This window comes from Lonchura striata, chromosome 7 (assembly GCF_050655825.1).
Source record: "Lonchura striata isolate lonStrDom1 chromosome 7, ASM5065582v1, whole genome shotgun sequence".
Classification (NCBI taxonomy): domain Eukaryota; kingdom Metazoa; phylum Chordata; class Aves; order Passeriformes; family Estrildidae; genus Lonchura; species Lonchura striata.
Genome location: NC_140709.1, coordinates 26,552,369 through 26,572,416, shown reverse-complemented (window position 1 = coordinate 26,572,416; position 20,048 = coordinate 26,552,369). Strand labels below are relative to the sequence as shown.

General features: G+C 36.9%; 1 protein-coding gene across 1 annotated transcript in view; it reads left to right on the top strand.

Annotated features, from left to right (window-relative positions):
- FAM117B (family with sequence similarity 117 member B) overlaps nucleotides 1-20,048 on the top strand; it is a 29,342-nt gene that overhangs the window by 3,250 nt on the left and 6,044 nt on the right. The window contains exons 2-7 of the mRNA XM_021555405.4: nucleotides 4,332-4,480; nucleotides 9,245-9,337; nucleotides 9,835-9,948; nucleotides 15,665-15,808; nucleotides 16,826-17,051; nucleotides 17,893-18,013. Coding sequence (XP_021411080.2) covers nucleotides 4,332-4,480; nucleotides 9,245-9,337; nucleotides 9,835-9,948; nucleotides 15,665-15,808; nucleotides 16,826-17,051; nucleotides 17,893-18,013 — 847 coding nt within the window. The remainder of the gene's footprint in view (nucleotides 1-4,331; nucleotides 4,481-9,244; nucleotides 9,338-9,834; nucleotides 9,949-15,664; nucleotides 15,809-16,825; nucleotides 17,052-17,892; nucleotides 18,014-20,048) is intronic.

The following is a 20,048-nucleotide window of genomic DNA, read 5'->3' as shown; positions in this document are numbered from 1 at the left end:
TAGGCCTCTTCAGGTGCCTGCAAACAGAGGCCTATAGGAACAGAGGCCATGGATTTGACCTACTAGCACGCTGTTGTAACATGAGCTAGAGTGTACACATTTCTCTGTCTCCATTGGTTTTTCCTTGGTTTATTCACTGAGTCAAGATCTCATGGGCTCTTTGTTATTTGTGTTCTTATATGAAATACATCTTAGAGGACTTGAACTGCACAGTTGCATGAATGTTGCAGTGTACCAGGCTGAGTAAACAAGGTCAAGACCAGAGCCATAGCAGTTTTTTACTTTCAGATGCCTTGAGGTAGTGAGAGAGTTCTTTACTGGATGCTGAACTCTCTGGTATATTCCAGTTGATTGTATTGGACATCTAAACTCATTCTGAAAATTAAGGAGATAAAATGGTTTGTCTTATTTGGAGGAAAACTTAATTGTTTTGTCTATGGAAGGGTAATATTAAAGCCTAGTTCTGTGTATATGGAAATTATGAAAATATTACATGAAGTCTTAGAAGTCAGATGTGAACATTTACTTAGAGGTAGGGAAGAAGAAATTGAACTCCATTACACTCTGACATTTCACCATAGAATTTATTTATTTTAATAATCTGGTGAGTGACACAATAATAACTACAGACCTGTCAACCTCAATGGCCGAGGTTTTGCTGTAGTTTTGAAAGATATTCCTGTAGGGTAAGAGAGAAGACTCTGTGTACCATTACATTTCTGCTTTGCTTACCAAAGCTGTTTGACAAATGGTAGGTGTAAAGAAAGTAAGCTCATTTGTGCAGCATCATACTGTACATTTCTTGTGGCAAGCACTTTAGGGAAGTGCGCTTATTTGGATTAAAAATATTTTCATTAATTAGAGTTAAGTAGATTGAACATCTTGGGCTTTCTGAGGTTTGGTTTTGTAAAACACCACTAACTCTGTCATTCTTCTACAGTGGAACAATTTTGAATCACTAGTGAATAGTTCTCTTTAAATTTATGGCTGATGATAGGCAAGATTATCTTCTGAAGGGAGTGTACGCAGTTGGGTGATGTCTCTTCTTAGTGCACTGTGTCTGTTCAGTTCTTTCAATGAAACATGAGAAGTAGGTGAAGCCCCAGAGACCAGGTGCAGTTTTGGAAAAGGTGACTGTGCCAGCTGTGTATGGGAGAGGTCCCATGAATATCCTTTCTAGGGGAAAGTCTGACCAACACAGAACAAAAAGGTCAGCTGTATGCCCTGAAGCCGGAGGAGTTAGTTGGGTCTCACCCCTTATCACTTGGGACAGCCCACTTGTATAAAAAAAGCCTCAAGTGGAACTTGAGAGAATTTTGGGAGTTTGGTGGCAGCCTGGGCTTTTCGGCTGCTTGCTTTCTCACAGTGTGTGTTCGATGATGTTTCTTTGGTTTCTTTCATACCTTTCAGTCAGTTATTGGTAAGCATCCATATTTGTTCAATTTTGCTCTTCAGTTGCACTGGTACAGTACCTGAACTTATGCTGCCTTTGGAGGTGCCTTTACTCTGCAAGAGGTGGTGTGTGTGTGATACCAGCTCGCCTGCAGCAACTTCTGTTGCTGCAACAGTGACTGCTGAAGACATGGCAACTTGCTTGTTATTTCCCCACATTATGGGGAAATATTTCATTGATTTGTGCTGTGTATATTTGCTTTGGTTTTGTTCTATTAATTTGCTTTGCTTAAGGCCGGATTGCAGAAAGACTTTAATTTCTAAATAAATCTATACTAGTGGTGGATGGATAGGAGGGTTGATATTTATCACAAATACTGGTTTAGAGAGGTAATCAGGCCAATTAAAAGAGATCTGATATTTAAGAAGCGTCTATTTGATGAAACAGCTCCATTGTTTTTCATCAGCCACAGCTGTTGTAACTGTTATCTCTATGGAGGCAGATCTCTTGTTATGTAGGTCACATCAAGGAAAAATAGCAGCTGAACACTTGCTTTAAGTATTGTAGGGGGAAAGTGCAATGAAAACATTGTATATGTTCCCATTGAAATGTTTTGAAACAGTAAAAATTGTGTAGTAGACTTTGCAAATTTGTATAAAGACAGGTTGTGAAGGTGGAATAGTAAAAACATATCCAAACATCATTCCCCTATCTAAATAGAAATAATTTGAAAACAGAATTTCTTAAATGGGTTTTTAAATCAGAGGAAAAGAGTATTTACAGGCTTTGTGCCTTGAAATGAGCAGCTTCCCTTGAACTTAAACAGTAAACAGGCTCTTCAGTTCTCATTCTCTCTGTTCAGCAAAATAGTCTTCTACTTGCATTTTGTTGGGTTTGTAGTGGAGAGGAGAGAGTAATAGATTCTGCTTCTCCAGTTTTGAAGCTGTCTGCTGCAGTGGCTTTTGCAGATGATGTGGCTGACTACGTACACTTCCTGATTTATATTTTTTTTCACATCCTTTCTGTTTCCCCTTGGTAAGAAGAGAGAAGCTTCTTGAAGAGGAAGAATAATAACTGAGAAGAAAAACAGGGAGGATACAGCAGCTAATTCTAAGACAAATAACATGTTTGATTTAACTTTGGAAGCCAGTGTAATTTTTAAGGAATGTCACGTTGTGTTAGCATGCCACATTGTCCTATAGTACACACAAAGGGAATAGTTTTGAAATCATCTGATGCAAACAGACCCTTCAGTGTGCTGTGTGGTGGTAGTGGTAGTCAGAAAATTTCTTTGATGCATGAGTCTTAAATGCAAACTCCAAAAATATGTTTACTGCTACACCATGAGAGCAAATCTGCTCTGAGCTCAGTAGTAAGGTTGTATCACTGCTGGTACTTGTAGAAATAATAAAGCAGATGAGGTTTCCTGACTGCTTTGTGTGAGTGTGGCTGATTATAGTGCTAATAATTGTTTCCTTATAGTTGAATTGAAAGATTTCCCACATTTTGGTGTGCACATCTCTATTAAATTTGCATGAGCTATTTAGTGTAGAATGTCACTAGACTTAGGTTCTGTCCACTCCACTGAAATCTATACCTAACAGGTATCATACGTATTTTTAGTAGATTGTAACAACTTAGAAATTGAATTTTGGACTTTTGGTGTCAGTGGTTTTATTTTCTGACTAGCACTCAGACACTAATCAGGCACAATTTTCTTTGCCTGTAAATGAGTTTGTGTATAATACAAATACTTTTACTGCAGAATTAATCCTAAGACACAGCGAGAGAGGACAGATGACTGAGTTTTTCCAGTGCCCTTTTATAAAGCTTCCATCTGACTTCTGAATCATGCTTGCTGTGTTGTAGCCATGTATTTTAGGGCTTTCTATTCATTAGGTAAGATTAATGCACAATTCTTTCAAACAGAATTGAATTTCTTTTTGTGGGGAGTAGATGAGATAATAAGTTAGATCATTGGGATCTCAGGATTTGCATTTTTCTCAAAATGTGTGAGCACATATGTATATCTAAACCCTGAGTCTTAACTGCTTATCAATCTCTTAAATTTGCCAACTTCAGTTATTGTTTTGAGGAAGCTTTCTTCAGTGTTTGTTCTTCATAGTTTGTGGTGTAGACTGCTGCCACTTTACTTAAGACATCATTGACAAATGGGATAGATACAATTTTTTTATTTTTAACAGTAGTCTTCCTTCTCATATTAGTTCCAGTGGTTGTTATAGCTAACCTTTTTTAGTAAGGATTCCTCTTAGTAGTTAAATTTTTCTGAAATAGGATGCCTGTATATACACTACAAATGAGGTGTTGCAGAAGATACAGCACCAGGCAAATATGAATGTAGTTACCAAGTAGCATGTAAAGGGAGGAGATGTCCCAATTAGCTTGTAAACTGTAAATCGTTACCTTATCAATGTTGACTTCTGAATCTAAGGGTTATGCCATATGTTATGTGCTGGGTGATTAAAACATGCAGGTTTATAGAGTCCCTTGAAGTAAAGTAGGTGAAGGACTAGTGGGATGAACTGTAAGCTCAGCATTAAACTGAAAAAGTTGAAGTTTTTCTTCATTAACCTTTATTTATGAGTAAACTTAGCTATTTTTATTTCTTCTACACCTTCATAATTTAAGAGACAAATGACTGTTAGACTTCTAAAGGAGTAAATAGTGGTGTGTAAACACTAATGCAACATTTGTGACATAAGAATGTTTTTAAGGAAACCATTAAAACAGATTTCAAGCTTATTCAAACAGAATAGAACCTGGAAAAGCAAACTTAATTTCCATATTAAAAGTCTCTTGTTGTGTACTTAATAATATAATTCCAATTTGATATGATTTCTTGTAGACTATTAAAATGAATAAGCTCTCTCCCTTGACTTTGTTGTAATCAAATGTTCTTGCTTTCTTGCACTAACAGACAAATCAAGACCACCTTCCTCAAGTCCTTCCAGTATCGTTCGCCGCACCTCTTCACTGGATACCCTAGCTGCTCCATACCTTGCTGGACAGTGGCCTAGGGATAATCATGGACAAGCTGCTCCCTGTATGAGAGACAAAGCCACACAGGTAGGTTTTTTTGTCTTTGGAGCATTTAAGTGTAAAGACAGGATTTAAATGTAAGAAGCTTTTCCCTTGAAAACATTCACTTTAGCTTTCTTGCTCACAAGTTCCTATTCACTTTCAAATTGCGGGAATTTTCCTTTGCTATTGCATGTGTGAATTACTTGCATTCTTTAAGTAAAGGCTGTGAACTGTAGTATCTTTTAGGTGTTCTACTTCCTTCTTGCCTCAGGAAAACACTAGTGCATTATACATCTGTATTCTTATTGTTCTTACAAGGTGCAGTACACTAGATAGCACTGGAATTAAGTGCTGTTTACATTCATACAGAGAACTTAGTGAAGTATCCTTATATGTATGTCTATCTCCAGCTCTTCATCCTCTGTAAAATCCCCATAATGTTCACTTGGGTTTTGTGCACCAAGTCTAGAATTATATGCATTGAATAACTGCCTCGTTGAACCATGAATGGTGTTAAAATCTAGCTCAACTGGAAAGTATTAAAAAAATGCATGATTTGCTAATAAATATCACCTGCTTAACCAAATGTTGAAAGCGCTAAAGATTCAGTCCTGTGCCACCTGTGAAAATGGAACCAACAAACAATTGAATGAAATCCCAGAATGGAACACGGTTTCAACAAGAAGTCTCCACTGATTCCAAAGAACAAACAGAATGCAGTTGGAAGAGGACCTCGTAGCATATGGGACATCCTTGTGTTTGAACCTCTGTTAGGTTAGGTAAAAGTAGAAAAAAGGTGTCCCCATGGTTTTCTGTGTGTAAGAACGTGTAGGATGTTGAGCAGATGAGCTCTGCAGTGTTACTGTGGGGCCTTTTTGAGATCCACAGCTTTTGTGGGAAGGACCACAATTCAAAGAGCAGATCAGTAGAGGAGGAAGGTGTTTTTGTAGGGAAATATGCTCATGCGGATAAGGTGGAATTAGGAGCTGGTGAAGAAAAAAGGACTTGAGGAACAAGCTTTCTGTGCAGGAAAACAAATTAGAAAAACGGTTAGAAGACAGGGTAAAAAAAGTAAGCAAATTGAAGTAAGAGGAGGAGGGTGATGAAGGAAGGTATGTGATATAAGATATGAGTGGCTGTTTGTGCCTAGCTATTAAAAGGCATCATAAAAGGGCAGAACTAAACCCGTATGGGTGTCCTAACAATTTATTTTCATATTTGATTCCTTAGAATAATACTTTTTACAAAATATTTATATTTCTGTACTGCTGCCAAAGTATTTGCTATGTTCAGTTGTTCTCATTCAGGTTAATTTCAATATAATCTGAATCATAGTTGGGCTTTTATTATCTGTATTTGCCAGATATCATCCTTTTTGGCTTGCATTTTGCTTTTGGCTTTTTCTTCCAATTCTGACACATCTAACTGCTGTGGTAGTGGGGCTTTTGTAGAGGAAATGTATTTGAAAGGTTAATGGAAAGACTGTAAAGGGCATTAGATATTTCTGCGGAATGAGTACATTTAGTGGTGATTTATGGTAGTGTATTTCTGAGAGAACTAGAATAATCTGTTTGCACTTCCTAATTTAAAATTTATCAAGCCAGTAGAAAATTTAGGTCTATGGACATACATCTGTGTGTCCAAAGCTGATGTTGATATGACACTGATGAGGTATTACTGCTTTTAATCTTCCAGTGGGCCTGAGAGCAGTCACTGGAGCTGGGGACAAGTTTAAAATGTGACTTACAATGATTAGTTTCCCAAGATAACAAAGGCTGCCCATGCGTACTGTTCAGCTTTTCTGAAAATGTCATATTTGAATGAAGTTTCACTGGTGAGATACTCTGGTTCCAGTGTGTGTAACTTCAGATTTCACAAAGTCTGACAAGAAATATATGTGTTCTAATTCCAAGCCTTTAGAGAACAGGAATTGAATTTGCAAAGTTATAAAAGGTTTTCAAATTGAGTAAGCAGGGTACCTTGATTGTGTGGAGTTACCACACAGGGAGTAGAGTCATTCGGGAAGCAGACTGGGAAGAGACAGCAATTAGTGGCACACTGCAGCTTGCAGGCCTTTTTAGAGATGCCCATGGGTCATAGCTGAGAGCTGTGTAAGAGACCCCAGGTCATGCAGAGACTGTCTCTCTGACTCCTCCTGCAACTGAGTATTTTGATGAAACCTGTCTATAAAACTAGACTGGGTTATGTACGTGAAGAATATTTGTTGGATGATGAACAGGTGTATTATTGAGCATCCAAGGGTCTGGCTAGAATTCATACCTGCACTTATTAAGTGCTCATGAAACAGGTGTTAATAATCTTTTTTTTTTGCTTTGAATGAAACATGTTTGTCTTACAAGTTAAAATGAGACAATTACTTTGTATTTTTTTATTTTTAAATAATTCTTTTTAACTGGTTAGCTTTTGTCTCTTAAGACTTTTTTTTTTCTCAAGTATTCTACTGCCTGTAATAAATTCAGCCTAATTTCTTTGTAATTCTAGAAAGTGGGGAGGATGTTGTGCATGGTAATAAATAATAAGCAAGTAGTAGTACTTTAAGAAGCCAGAGAAATATAAATATCACTTCGCCTATTGGTTATTTGGTCTATTTCTTGATTATAAATATTATAATCAAAATTTGGGGAATAAATAGAAGAAGACTTGCTAAAATAGTATTGCATTTCCATTTTAATGTAAAGGTTTGCTGTAGTTGAATCAGAAAAAATTTCTAACTATTTGTTTTGAGGATGAGCATCAAAGCACCTTTAATGCTTTAAAATGAATCAGATAGTAATTTATTAAATAATTATTGAATCTTGAGTCAAAGTCTTGAAATAAATTAAAGGCATATCTGTGCCCCCTTCCCTGGGACCCTGTGACTCTGATCAAGATAACCCTGGACCCCTTCTTCCTACCCCAATGGGGTTGGCGGAGAGCCAGGGAAGTCCACCCTGTCCAAAGTCTAGATAAACCCCTGACATTTCCTGTTCGTCCTCTTTTGCCCCACTCTCCCCTAGGACATCACAGAATAAAGAGAGCTGCACCAACATATATCGGGGTAAGAGCCTCTTTTGGAAATCTTTGCCATCTCCTGATATTCCTCCCCTCGAAGCCTCAGATCTCTGGGCTAGCCTGATAATTCAGGGGGCTGTGAGGGGGGGAATGTCAGGCAAAGACTAATTAGAGTGTTAATTATTCTCCTGTGCTGGGTTGGGAAGCTAGAATTAGTAGTTAAAGCGTACCGTTCCAGGAGCTAGAGGACAGGATGATACTCCTGACTGACATTTGAGAATTGAATAAACAAAGGATGGTACTAGGGAATGGGGGTTATCAATTATTCTATTTTATGGTAAAGATCAATGAGTGCTTTTCTGGAAAAACAGATTGTAATGAATTCTGATTTTGCTATGAAATAGGAATTTCAAAGCAACCCTATTAACTTTATTATTCAGATTTGTCCTAGTTAGTTTTTCGTCTGGAATGACAAAGATTAGAAAGTACTGATAATGAAGGTTTCATTTATATGAAACTTGTGTCTGAACTGAAACTGATGGGGTTGCACCCTGTATATTTGCAAAAATAGGGATTAATACCACAAAAGACTTGAGTTTCTGTGATATAAGAGCAGCTTGTAAGAAAGATCAGCATGTGGCTTCTGCAGGCTGGTAGTCTCACACGTAAGAACAACCATGGCGCACTGTAGTTGTAAAGACTTTGAGGCAATCAAAGTTTTCTCTATAGGAAAAAGTGAGATATCCAGAAAATGAGGTTAACTAGATCACCACTGTGGCTAAGAGTGCCACCACTCTTGCATGGTGGCAAGAGTGAATTTCAAGGAATTTGCTGTCTCTTTCAGTCTGTAAAATGCTTCCAGAAATTCTTCCCCCTGCTTCATTAGGTTTGGTTCTTCCCCTTACTTCCTGTGACGGCTCAGTGTTTCCTGATAGATGCTACTTATCTGTCTTCTTAGAGCCTTTACAGTTCACTGTGTTTGAAGACATTCCTGGAGGTGGCTAGGTGGGACTATTAGCTGCCCATAAAGCATGCAGTATTATCACAGGCTTGCCTGTGCATTTTCTTGCGTGAAATACACTGTGCCTTAATGATACTTTGTATTTCTCAGAACTCCTTCACCACAATATGTTTGTGAAATTTTTTTACTGAGCACTAATTTCTTTGTGGGTTCCGTGAAACCAGCTTAGTATTATCTGTGCTGCTTTCTGCTTAGCCTGGGACAACTGTGAACCTGGAGCCCTTTGAGGCATTAATAAATTTATTCCCTGCTTTGTAGTAGTTCTAGTGGTTCTTATATGCCTTACTTTCCTTTTTCTCATTCTTGAGAGCAAGAATGTGATTTTGAAGCTGTGCTGGTACAGGCTTTCACAGCGCTTACACCAAACCACCCTTGCTAATACTTCAGAAATAACAAGGTCAGCATCTGTGCAGGAAATGAAATACACCAGCTCCCCTCAGTTCAGCACCCTCACAGTGGTTCTTCAGAGCTCTGTTGCAGCCTGTGGGACATCTGGCTGTGAGTACTGCCTTATGCTCACTCATTTGGAAGGGAAACTAGCACATCCCTGTATTACACTAGGTCTGAAAGTTGTGGGTTTGGGTTTCTTTATTTATTTGGTTTCATTCTGCTTTTTCGTACTTAACCTGTGAGGAAGGCTTTTAGTTGGTTACTTTTCACTTTCAGTTCTGAATCTAGCATATCGTAAATGTTCTCTTTTCTAATTTGTTTTAAAATATTCTGCCAGAAAGTAGCAATTACCTTTTTTAATGAGTCCTGTAATCTTCTTCCTACAGACAGAAAGTGCCTGGGCTGAAGAATATTTAGAGAAGAAGAGAAGCTCACACAAACGTTCATCATCATGGGGCAGCAATGAACAACTCAAGGAGGTCAGAAATTACTTGAGAATTTTGGATTAAATGTTTTTTTTTGGTCTGCACTGATACCATGATACTTCAGGAAGGCAGGAATATGTTACTACTTTGTTGAATTATGAAATGATGCTGGGCTTGGTAAAAAATATGAAATTGCTTTTCATTTGCTATTGATTTAATATAAAAATGCAGGTCAATTAATATTTTCAATCTGAATATGTGGGAAAGAAAATGTTAAATTCAAGTGGCATAACAGCAATGACCTCATTACTTTCAAATTGTATGTATTTCAAATTCTTTCACTAAACCTCTAGAGATGTCTTCTGAGCATCAGCTGAACTGGTAGCTAGCATACTAGGTTTGCAAGCATCTGAGTATAATCTAGTGCTGGCAGTAATTATGCATGTTATGGTAGTAAATAATTTTAACTAAGTGAATGGAATAAATGAATGAAATGACCTATGTACTTGAATACACTTGTTGAAATCGGATATATTTTTTTCCTTTGTTAGATTGCAAAATTACGTCAACAGCTGCAGAGAAGCAAACACAGCAGCAGGCACCATCGGGACAAGGAAAGACAGTCCCCTTTTCATGGCAACCATGCTGCCATTAACCACAGTCAGGTAAGGCTGTGTGCTTTTTGGCTGTATTGGGTAGCTAATACTACTTTTAGGTCCCTTCAAGGTTGTGATTTGTCTTAGAGGGAACTTGGAAATACCACAAACTGCTAAATATGCTGTATCTATAGGTGAATTCTATGAAATAGAGCTCTTTTTTTGGCCTGAGTGAATGAGGGTCCAACCCTTTTTGTTACTTGGGTGAGCTGGCTTTAAACTCCCAGTTCCAAATAATTTCAGGTAGTTAAATTCATCCTTAAAGCAAGGTTTTTAAAATGCATTCTTCAGGTTCCACAAAAAGATGACAAATAAGTTTAATCTAAAACTATAGATCATCTTCTCCATTACATGTTGCTGTGACAATTATGACTTTGCATGTAGAGTATGGCATGGAGCAAACTGCTGGTAAAACTGTACACTCAAATAAAAGGTAGCTTTTCTGAGCAAATTTTGTTGTCTTGCCAAACACTCATCTATACTGTGATGAGATTTAGAGAACTTACCTGACAAAAGGCTGCTCCATGAGCTTATTTGTTTACACATTTCATAACTTCAGTCAGCCTTTTTAAGATTTTCTCTTTTTTTTAACTTGTTTATCATGCCTTGAGACTTAAAGTAATAATCCCTTCTAGGAAAACAGATGGTTAGGCCACCACATTCGTGCAATTTCAGTTTTATTTCAGGGCTTCTAATGAGGTCAGGTTGACAGAGGTGTAATATTTTTAGCTCAATTGATAGCAGGTGTAAAAAACTTGTAGGCTTTCAAAAACACAGATCCTTTTTCAAGTGTGTTTTTGAGTAACTTTAAGAAAACCAATAGAAAAGTTTGGTGATTTTTTTTTTCAGAAGGAAATTTTTTTTCTCTCTCTACTGGTATCTAATGAATGTACTTTTGATAGACACAATTTTTTTAACAGTTACAAAAAGAATAAATCCCTCACAATAACCTTGGCAAGGTAGTGTAGTTGAAAGAAACTAGGAAACTGTCAATGTTGTGAATTGAGAAAGTAGCTCAGCTGTGAAGCTTCTCTGAAAATCTAATTATATTCCCAATTACTCCTGAAATGCTTTTAATTGTTCAATAAATATCATAATCTGACAACAGTTAATAAAAAAAATTCATTTCTGTCATTCTGTCCTTCTGGAAATAATTTAGGCCAAGTTCTTTCATTCTTTCTTTCAAAGTCAGGTGTCTGAGTGAATGTGTTCTACACGAAGAATGAAAATAAGAAAATAGATTGTTTTGAATTTTTTCTACTCTGTTCTTAACTCCTACTTCGTATAAAAGTCATGAGCACCTTTTGTCTCAGACTCTAACTTCTTATCCCTGATGTAGGACATTTAGTTAGGAGCCATGATTTGCGTGCTTCCTGAATTCAGTTTGTCAGTAGTTTGAATTCTCTGCTGCTGGAAATATTTAGGGATTTTTTTTAGAATTACATTTTTTGACATAGCAGTTTAGGAATTACTGAAGCGTGGGTGCAGTGTACTGTGCTGCTGATTTTAGTGACTGCTCAAGTCAGAACAGTCCAAAATGAAAAAAGACAACTGACCCAGTCCCTTTTCTAGGGGGTTTTGAGAAAGTTCATGAAAATCAACAGAAAGCGTCTCAAACTTTTGGTTAAAAAACCTGAACCAAAACAAAAGACAGATCAGCATACTTAAGGTGTTTTATCTGAATTTGTAGAACTTGAGGACAACTTCAACCAAAAGGTATACTAAAGTACTTTTGATGTAGGCCCTTTAGTACACTGTAGAATTACATGCATTTTAACAGGTTTCCTTGGCATTCTACAAACCTGTGGGTTTCTGAATGCTAAGGTATTGCCACTTAAGCATAGATGATTTTAGTGAGTTTTAATTTCAAAAATGAGCAACAATGCTGCTATTCTGAAAAATACCTCCCCAAATTATGCATATAACTTTTTAAAAAATCATAATAGTTTTATTATTTTGTTTCTGGTATGGATGTCTTTACATTCTGCCAAATTTTATAGTACATTAATAAAATATTGTGCAATGGATAATTATTTTTTGGGCTTGTGAAACAAACTATAAAATATAAATTCAAGCAAAGCAGCTTTTCCAGTACTAAGTTACAAAACAAAACATTGTTTTTCTTGGTGAATTTTGTGCCAGCTGTGTCAAGCTACTTGCAAAGGGAAGAAGTTAAAGAAGGATTCAAAGAGTAATTGAAGAGTTTAGATTAATGGCATTTAGCAGCTGTTTTTTAACTCAGAGTGAGAGTCTGTAACTGTAGTCATCAAGGGCAAAGTTCCTGTGTTTTCTCATTCTTTTTTTGAGAACTGCTAAACTAGAATTTCTGGCAGCAGCTCTGTTCCTTCAGGATTTGTGGGAAGGACTGTGTGGAAACTAGAATTTAGTAATTAGAATACTTAGAAATTTTCTTTCACATTCCTAGCTTGAAGGAAACTTTTGTGTTGGTTGACTCTAAAGGGTCATGTAAAGATTTCTGAGCTCAAAGAGTTGGATTCCTGACAAGGTGAACAAAAGTGTTAGGAAATTGTGTCAGTAGATTCTTCACAGAGACCAGGTAAACTCTGTTTAACATTTGGAAATTGGAATACTCTTCTAGTAAAAAGAAGAAATTTTAGTGGATTTATTTCCTCTTTGCTTCCCTCATTTCATCTTTTCTTCCCTGCTTAAATTTTACCACAATTCTTGAATTATAGCAAAAATTTTAGTGGTTCTTGCCAGCTAAACTTCTAATTGTTTGTTTATTTGTGCTTCTTTCTAATATGATGTTTGTGTGAAGAAAGAAATCCACAAAATCTCTATAGAATAAGCTTATTAGCTGTTCCTGACCCTCTGCTCACAATCAGGAAATAGTTGGGGAGGATCTTGATCAAGTCCTTGCTGTTGACTACAGTTATTTTCAGAACAAATTATTGGTTTTTTGTGTGTGCTTTTTCCATTGTGCCAGGAATGTTCCCTTTGTCTCTCTTTAACTGAAAGAGGAGTTTGCAAAAAGGTCATAGCCTACTCAGGTGATCTCAGGATGCTTCTGAGAACATTTTGAATTAGTTGCATGGCACTGAATCTGTGAACAGGAGTCAAAACAATGGTGTCTTTCTATGTTCTCAGTGTTGGTATAAGGGAGAAACTAGAACTGAGGCCAGAACTGAAACCAGATGGAAGAATAAGTGGATTATTTTTTTCCAACATAATGCTTTTTTCCTCAGTGCACTTGGCTGATATTACATTTTTACTTGGCACTCTGAACCATCAAGGCTCTTGCTCCTTTTATTTTCCTGGGAACCCTGTGTCCCCAGTGTCTGACCAATTGATTGCTACTAAGATCAGCTGCATGCAGTTCACAGCATGAGGGGCTTGGGTTTTTTTGGTGACACTCTTATCACCTCACTAGGTGGAACATTTCATTTTTTACATTAGAATTACCATGATACGTTCAGCCTAGAGGTGGCTTGATGTAAAAGTATCACAAGTCCTGGGATTCTATTTAAAGTTGTGTTACTTGTGAGAAACTGGAAGAGCTTAGAGTGCTTTTCCTGAAAGGCCTGTGAACAATTTAGATTTGTCATCACCCTTTTTTCCTACCTTGTGAGTTTATGCCGTACCTGTAAGTTTCAGAACTGAAAACTCTGTGCCAATGTGTTCCTGTGTGTGCCCAGTAATTATTATCTTGTGGTTGGCACCTTGCCTTCAATGTCAGCATTCCCAGGTATTCCAGATGAGTAGTCAGAAGTTGGTAGCCTATTCCTGCATGTCCTTGCAGACCTTTGTGAGGGCAGTATTTTTAATAAAAAGTTTATTGTTTTGGGGCTGATTGTTCCACCCATGTCACAATACTAATTCATTTTCCACCCTCTAGCACCCTGGGTTAAGAAATCATCCTCAGTCAGGTACAGAATATTATTTTTCTTGGAAGTGAAACATGCTGTACTGAACTATATTGAACTCTACTGAATCTGCTTTGAGCTCTTCAAATAGTAGCATGAACTTAAGAATTTCTGTGGTAGGCAATTGCATTTAAAGGTGAAGAATTCCCACATTTTGCTAATGGCTGCTGAAATCTTAAAGCATACTTGTGTTCTACTTTTTAACAAGCTCAGTTTGTCCTATGAATGTGTATATTGAATAACTGGGTGCATAAACACCCTTTAGTGCCTGAATTTGTGCTTATGTATTTATATTGTGACTGAATATCAACCTGTATTAGTTTACTGGATTGTTGATCCAAGGCCTTGCTTGGAACAGAATTAGCAGGTTTCCTTCCTCAGACTTTCTTGTGCTCTTCTCTAGTGTTTTTTTTATTATTCGGGCAAGACTTTATAAACTCTTTAAGTTTGGCCACTATGAGAATATTTCATTTTTGTTGACAGAAACAGAGTGACAAGCATTTCCTGAACAGAAGCTTTTGTAGTTCTTGTGCAAGTCTTTTTTAAGATGTTTGTTTTTTGGTTTTTTTATGACTAACCTAATGTTTCAGGAAAGCAGAACCAATATAATTCATGAGTTTTGCTGCTGTAGAGATTTGTGATTGTGACAAGAAGTCTCCATTATGATCTGTTCTTAAATATCTTGTTTACATTAATTTTTCTCAGGTAGATTTTCTGCCAGACAAGCTTTATGTGGTTTTTGAAAATGTCCACAGGAAATTAAAATGCTTTGGTGTCTGTCTGTGTAGTTTTATTACTTAAAGGAGAAATTAAAATAAAACTCCCTCACAAAAATACACTTTGAAGACCAGATAATGCTGGCCCTTCAGTCATCAGAGGAGTTACTCTCAATCATGGCACACTAGGCCATAGAGTCCAGGAATTTCACATGGGAATTCTACTGTGACTTAAGTGTGTTGTGTTGTTCTTTGAGTTGCACTAAATGTTTGTAGAAAGTATTACATTACCTGTAGTACACCACTGCTTAATGAGTACAGAATCTTCTAATATTCTGGTAGGGAGACTTTTTTAACACAAGGGCAGATGCTAATGGAGAGACTGGGAAATCTCAAGAAGTTATGGTGTGCTAAAGGGAGCTTTGGGAAATTTCAATAATGTGTTTTCTGAGAATGAAGTTTTTTGTGCATATTTTGAAACACTGGATTTTTAAACTGTTACTCTTCCTTCTGAAGCAACCACGTATTAACATTTGGCCTTGGGATTTTATTCTTTCTGTGGAGGTCTCCCTAAGTTCTGTCAGTGTTTTATTCTGTCTTAATACAGTTAATACATTGGTCTTAATTTTTAACATAGTGCAGTCTTGCATTTGTAGAATAATTTTCCTTCTGCATGTGTCATGTTATTGCAGATGGCCACAAATTTCTATTAAAATATCATTTTAATGTGGTTACCGTCCAACAATGAGTGATGTGACATTGTGGTGTAGTTCACTTTAGGAGGAATGTGAATGTATTTTAAAGGCTTCAAAATTACTTACATTTAAATTTTTACTGTTACATTTTCACTTGTAAAGCTCTGTCAAGCTAGAGGCAGACCATATCAAGGGAGATTTTGAGACTAGGTTATATAGCTTTTCCTGCTAGAAATTTGATTTAAGACAAAATTCAGGATGTCTGCCTTCAGTTCAAGCATCTATTTGAACACAATTGCTATGGTTTTGTGTAAATCCTTGATATTGAAGTGTAGATGTGTTCTGTTTCAAGGGTCACTTTTGGGTAGAAATAATAACTTTGTTTTCTAGATAAATCAATGTTTTTTTCTTATTGTCTCTGGTTCTTTAGGCTCCCATCCCAAAGAGTGCTCTTGTTCCTGTGATACCTATTACCAAATCAACGGGGTCACGGTTCCGAAACAGTGTAGAAGGATTGAATCAAGAGATTGAGATAATAATTAAGGAGACAGGAGACAAAGAGGAGCAACTTGTTGTATGTATCTGCCACCATGTTTGCTCTATGTACTTATTTTTGTTTTGCTTTGAGATCAAGTCATAAACTTTATTTTGTACAATTTTTAAATTAGATTTGTCTGGAATTAATTTTATTTTTATTTATTATTTTCTTTAGTAAGGTTAGTTGAAAAGTCTCTTGGAAAGTAAAAGGAATGCAAGAATTAAAGCTTGAATCTGAACCTTTTCCTCTAAGTAAAAAATCTTCATAAAATGGGGAAAAGCAAAATTTCTGTTTTGAGAGTTTTTGTAGTAATTCTTTTTTGCTCATGATGAGCTATCCCCATCCTAGGTGAACCATAATTTGCCCATTTTTTGTTTGTTTTATTTTAATGGTTTTTAAAGGTGAATTTACTAGTAAGGTATCAGAAATACAGATTATGAATGATTAAGGAACCAGAATGCTTTGATATGAAGAGAAGCTGAGAGAGATGGGAGTGTTCAGGCTTGAGGAGAGACAACTCCACAGATCTTATCAATGTGTATAAGTATCTCATGTACAGAAATGGAGGGAGCTGGTCTCTTCTCAATAGTGCCCAGTGATGGGGAAAGGGGCAGTAGGCATAAATTTTTAAATGTCAGGTTTTTGTTGGTTTTCTTTGGGTTTTTTGTTTGTTTGCTTGTTCTAATGTATGAGGGTGTGTAAAACTCAGAGCAAGTTGCCTAGAGTAGTTGTGGAATCACTGTCCATGGAGATATTAAAAACTTGACTAGACGGAGTCCTAGATACACTGCTTTACCTGAGTCTGCTTGAGCAGAGATGTTAAACCTGATAATCTCAAGAGGTTCCTTCCAGCCTCAGGAATTCTGTGGTGATATGAAATCTTAGAAATTGTCCATAGTTTCTGAACCTGATATTTTAGTTTCTTTTGGAGTTGCATGTAACGAATTAAATTTTCTACCTCAAATGATTTTATGAAACCCAAAAAGACTCTCAGACCTTAAAGAAATATCTTTCCAGACAAGAGCAGCTGTTTGATACCTTTAATTTTAACAGCCTCAAGATATTCCAGACGGGCACCGTGCCCCGCCTCCATTGGTGCAGCGCAGCAGCAGCACTCGCAGCATTGATACCCAAACACCCGGTGGAGCAGACAAAGGCAGTAACAACAGCAGCCGCTCCCAGTCAGTGTCTCCAACCTCATTTCTTACCATCTGTAATGAAGGCAGTGAGGAAAGTCCATGTTCTGCAGATGATCTGCTTGGTGATTCCAGAGATAAAGGTACTGTGCCACTTTAAAAGTTCAACAACGCTGAACTTATGCAACATGCGTAACTACATCAGTAAGAGAGAGGGTTTGTTCCCTGCATCCATGGAGAAATGGTAGAATGTAGAGTTTTTTGTATGTTTTTTTGTAAGTGATCAGGATTTTTTCCAAATTGCTCAGAATGCTCTATGTGTGTGCACACATATTAATTAAGGCTGCATAGATGTGACTGAGGAATGTGCTTCCCAAAAAGATTTTCTTTTAAATAATACATCATTCAAGTATTTTAAGCAGGTTGAGGAAGCAAGAATGTACAGTATCAGGTGAAACAGCACAGTAGTCCTGTTGCTTGTGTTGGGTACTTTTTATGATCTTGGCCAAAATCTGCAACCTTATAGCATTTTATGCACATACCCATAAAAGTTTAAGTATTTAGTTTATTTAAATATTCTTTTTTTGTCTGGAATCTTTTGAGAGATCCTAGGAAAATTTTGTAATTCAACATAAGCCAGTTCAGTTTTTTTAAAGAATATGGCTTCTGCCCATTTCTTTTGTGTATATGGTGACAGTACCGAACCATAGATTTAGGTTTGCAGTTAAAAGTTGAAAATGTCCAAGAGTGATCAGAGATTGCAGAGGAGCCTGAAAATGTTACAAGGAAAAACCAAAAGAAGGAAAGGAATTGAGATAAGAAAGCTTATTTGCAAATGAAGGCTTTGAAGGTAAATGAAAATGTTGTTGAATTTCATAACATTGGTAGTGAAGTGGCTTTGAATTCAGGGGACTTTTAGAGGTAGCTCTTGTAGTTTTTTTATAGTGTGTCACATTTACATAATGAGAAACTTTGTTCCTGCAGAAAACGGGAATAATTCTCCCTTGCCAAAATACGCTACCTCGCCAAAACCCAACAACAGCTACATGTTCAAGCGTGAACCTCCTGAGGGCTGTGAAAAGGTGAAAGTCTTTGAGGAAAACTTGTAAGTTGATTTTTGCTACATAAGAAATAACATCTAAGCATTAGATTAATTATTGCTTTGTTGATTTTATGTCAGATAGAAGGTATTAGTCTAGTTGCTAAAGCCATGCTAACAACCCGATCTCTGCTTTTTAGTGTGACTATATATTGGCATATCTGTATATATTTTCCTGCTGGAATTTAGTGTTAAAATCTTGACTGATGTTTTTTTAAAAAACAGCATAATTTGAGAAGAGTCTCTTACCTGGCAGGCAGTGGGAGAAGAACTCAAATAATCAGACAGGGGGAGAGGTAATAACAGACTGTAACATCATCTAATGTATGTCGCAGCTTGACAGGCACATCCAGTAATCTAGACTCTGAAGACCATATTCTTTTCAGCTAAATCAATGTAGTTGTGAAACTTCTAGTGACAGAGAAGTGAACTTGACCCTGAGTATTTGATGCTTTGATTATGCTGAAAAAGCCAATTTTTGTCCTTTGAGAATATTCTGGGAGGTTATGTTTTATTATTATTTCAGATGGGCTTTTATACCCTTATGTCACTTGTATGCTAGAATCTTAACCTACAGTTAAAATTCCATCTTGTCACACAAGGAGTATAGATTGGTTACCATTCTCTTACATTATCTCAAGAATGCCATCTAGTATAAATGTCAGTTAAAAAGAAAATTAGCTTGGCTGACCTGTGCAAATGGATTCTGAGAAGTTTCTACAGTCTGTCCCATAGCAATGTGGGAAGGGTTACAGTAACTGAAGTTACCTGTCTGTATTTTAGGGTATGTAAACTATGTTGCTGACAGGTAGTTAGTATTCACTTGCTGCAGAACATACTCTATTGCAGTTTGCATTTCTTTTAGGAAGTCCTCTCTTTGTAATTGTAGGACCGTTCTGCTACAGAGTGAAGCAGGCTTCTACACAAGTTTCTACATAGCTATAGCAATCCTCAGACACTACAGTCTCATGAAAGAAACATCTTTTCATGTCTGTTACTTGAATTCCATGTATCTATGGAATACATGAGTGTAACTATTTAAAGCTCAACCTTTGTTTAACATAATCTCTATTTGAAAATCCTATACAGGATTTTCATTTGGGAAGAAAATTTACAAGTGGGGTTGAATTTTCTGGACACTGGGGAGAGTTGCCTAGCATGGAAATGTACGGTGTTTTATGAACAGGATTACTTTTCAGTATAAAATATCTCTACAAAAATATACTGGAAGATTGGCTTGCTTGGCTTAGTAAAACAAAGACCAAAGTGAACATGGCTCTTTTACAAACACAAGGAAGGGAGGGAGAGGTTATGGGCTAAAGGACAATGCTGGCAACAACAAAAAGTGAATAAAAATTTCTGGTGGCTATTTTCAAGCAGTAAACAGAGACTTGAAAGCAGATTTCTATAGCTCCGTCTTGAAGTAGATTTTGGCTACTATAAGTAGATTTGCATTGCAGTGTCAGAACACAGAAGGCATTCCTAAGCTATCCTTGATTTCCATTCCAGGTCTGTTTTTCTTAAAGCATGTCTTGAGCTGAGTTCTGTGCTGAGATGGCAAACTGCAAGTCAGGATCTAGATTTGTGTTCCACACTTCCTTCCCAGATTATAGGTACTTGATCAGGAAAACTACATTTTACTCTCTGCACTGAGTTTTTTAGTAAGATTAGGGTCGTCTTCTGCTGAGAGTCAGGGCACACTCAAGTGAACATGCAAAGAAGGCAAAAGTGTAGGATAGGGGAACCCCAGATGATTATGAACCTCTTTGAGATAGGCACTGTTAGGACCATTGCTATGCCAGCTTTCTTTCACAGGGCTTGCTGTATAAATAGTGTCTATATGTGGAGTAGAACTGGCTGGGTTGTGAAAGCTTCTGGAGAACGTGATTGAAAATACTTTCTCATATAATGAATGTGCTAATTCACAGATAGGGTTTGTGATCAAGCATGAAGTTTGTTGAGTTCCTTAGGTTTGGAAACAGCCTGCCATAAAAACATGCTGTCGCCTTGCAGCACATTTACACAAGTGGTTTAAACCATC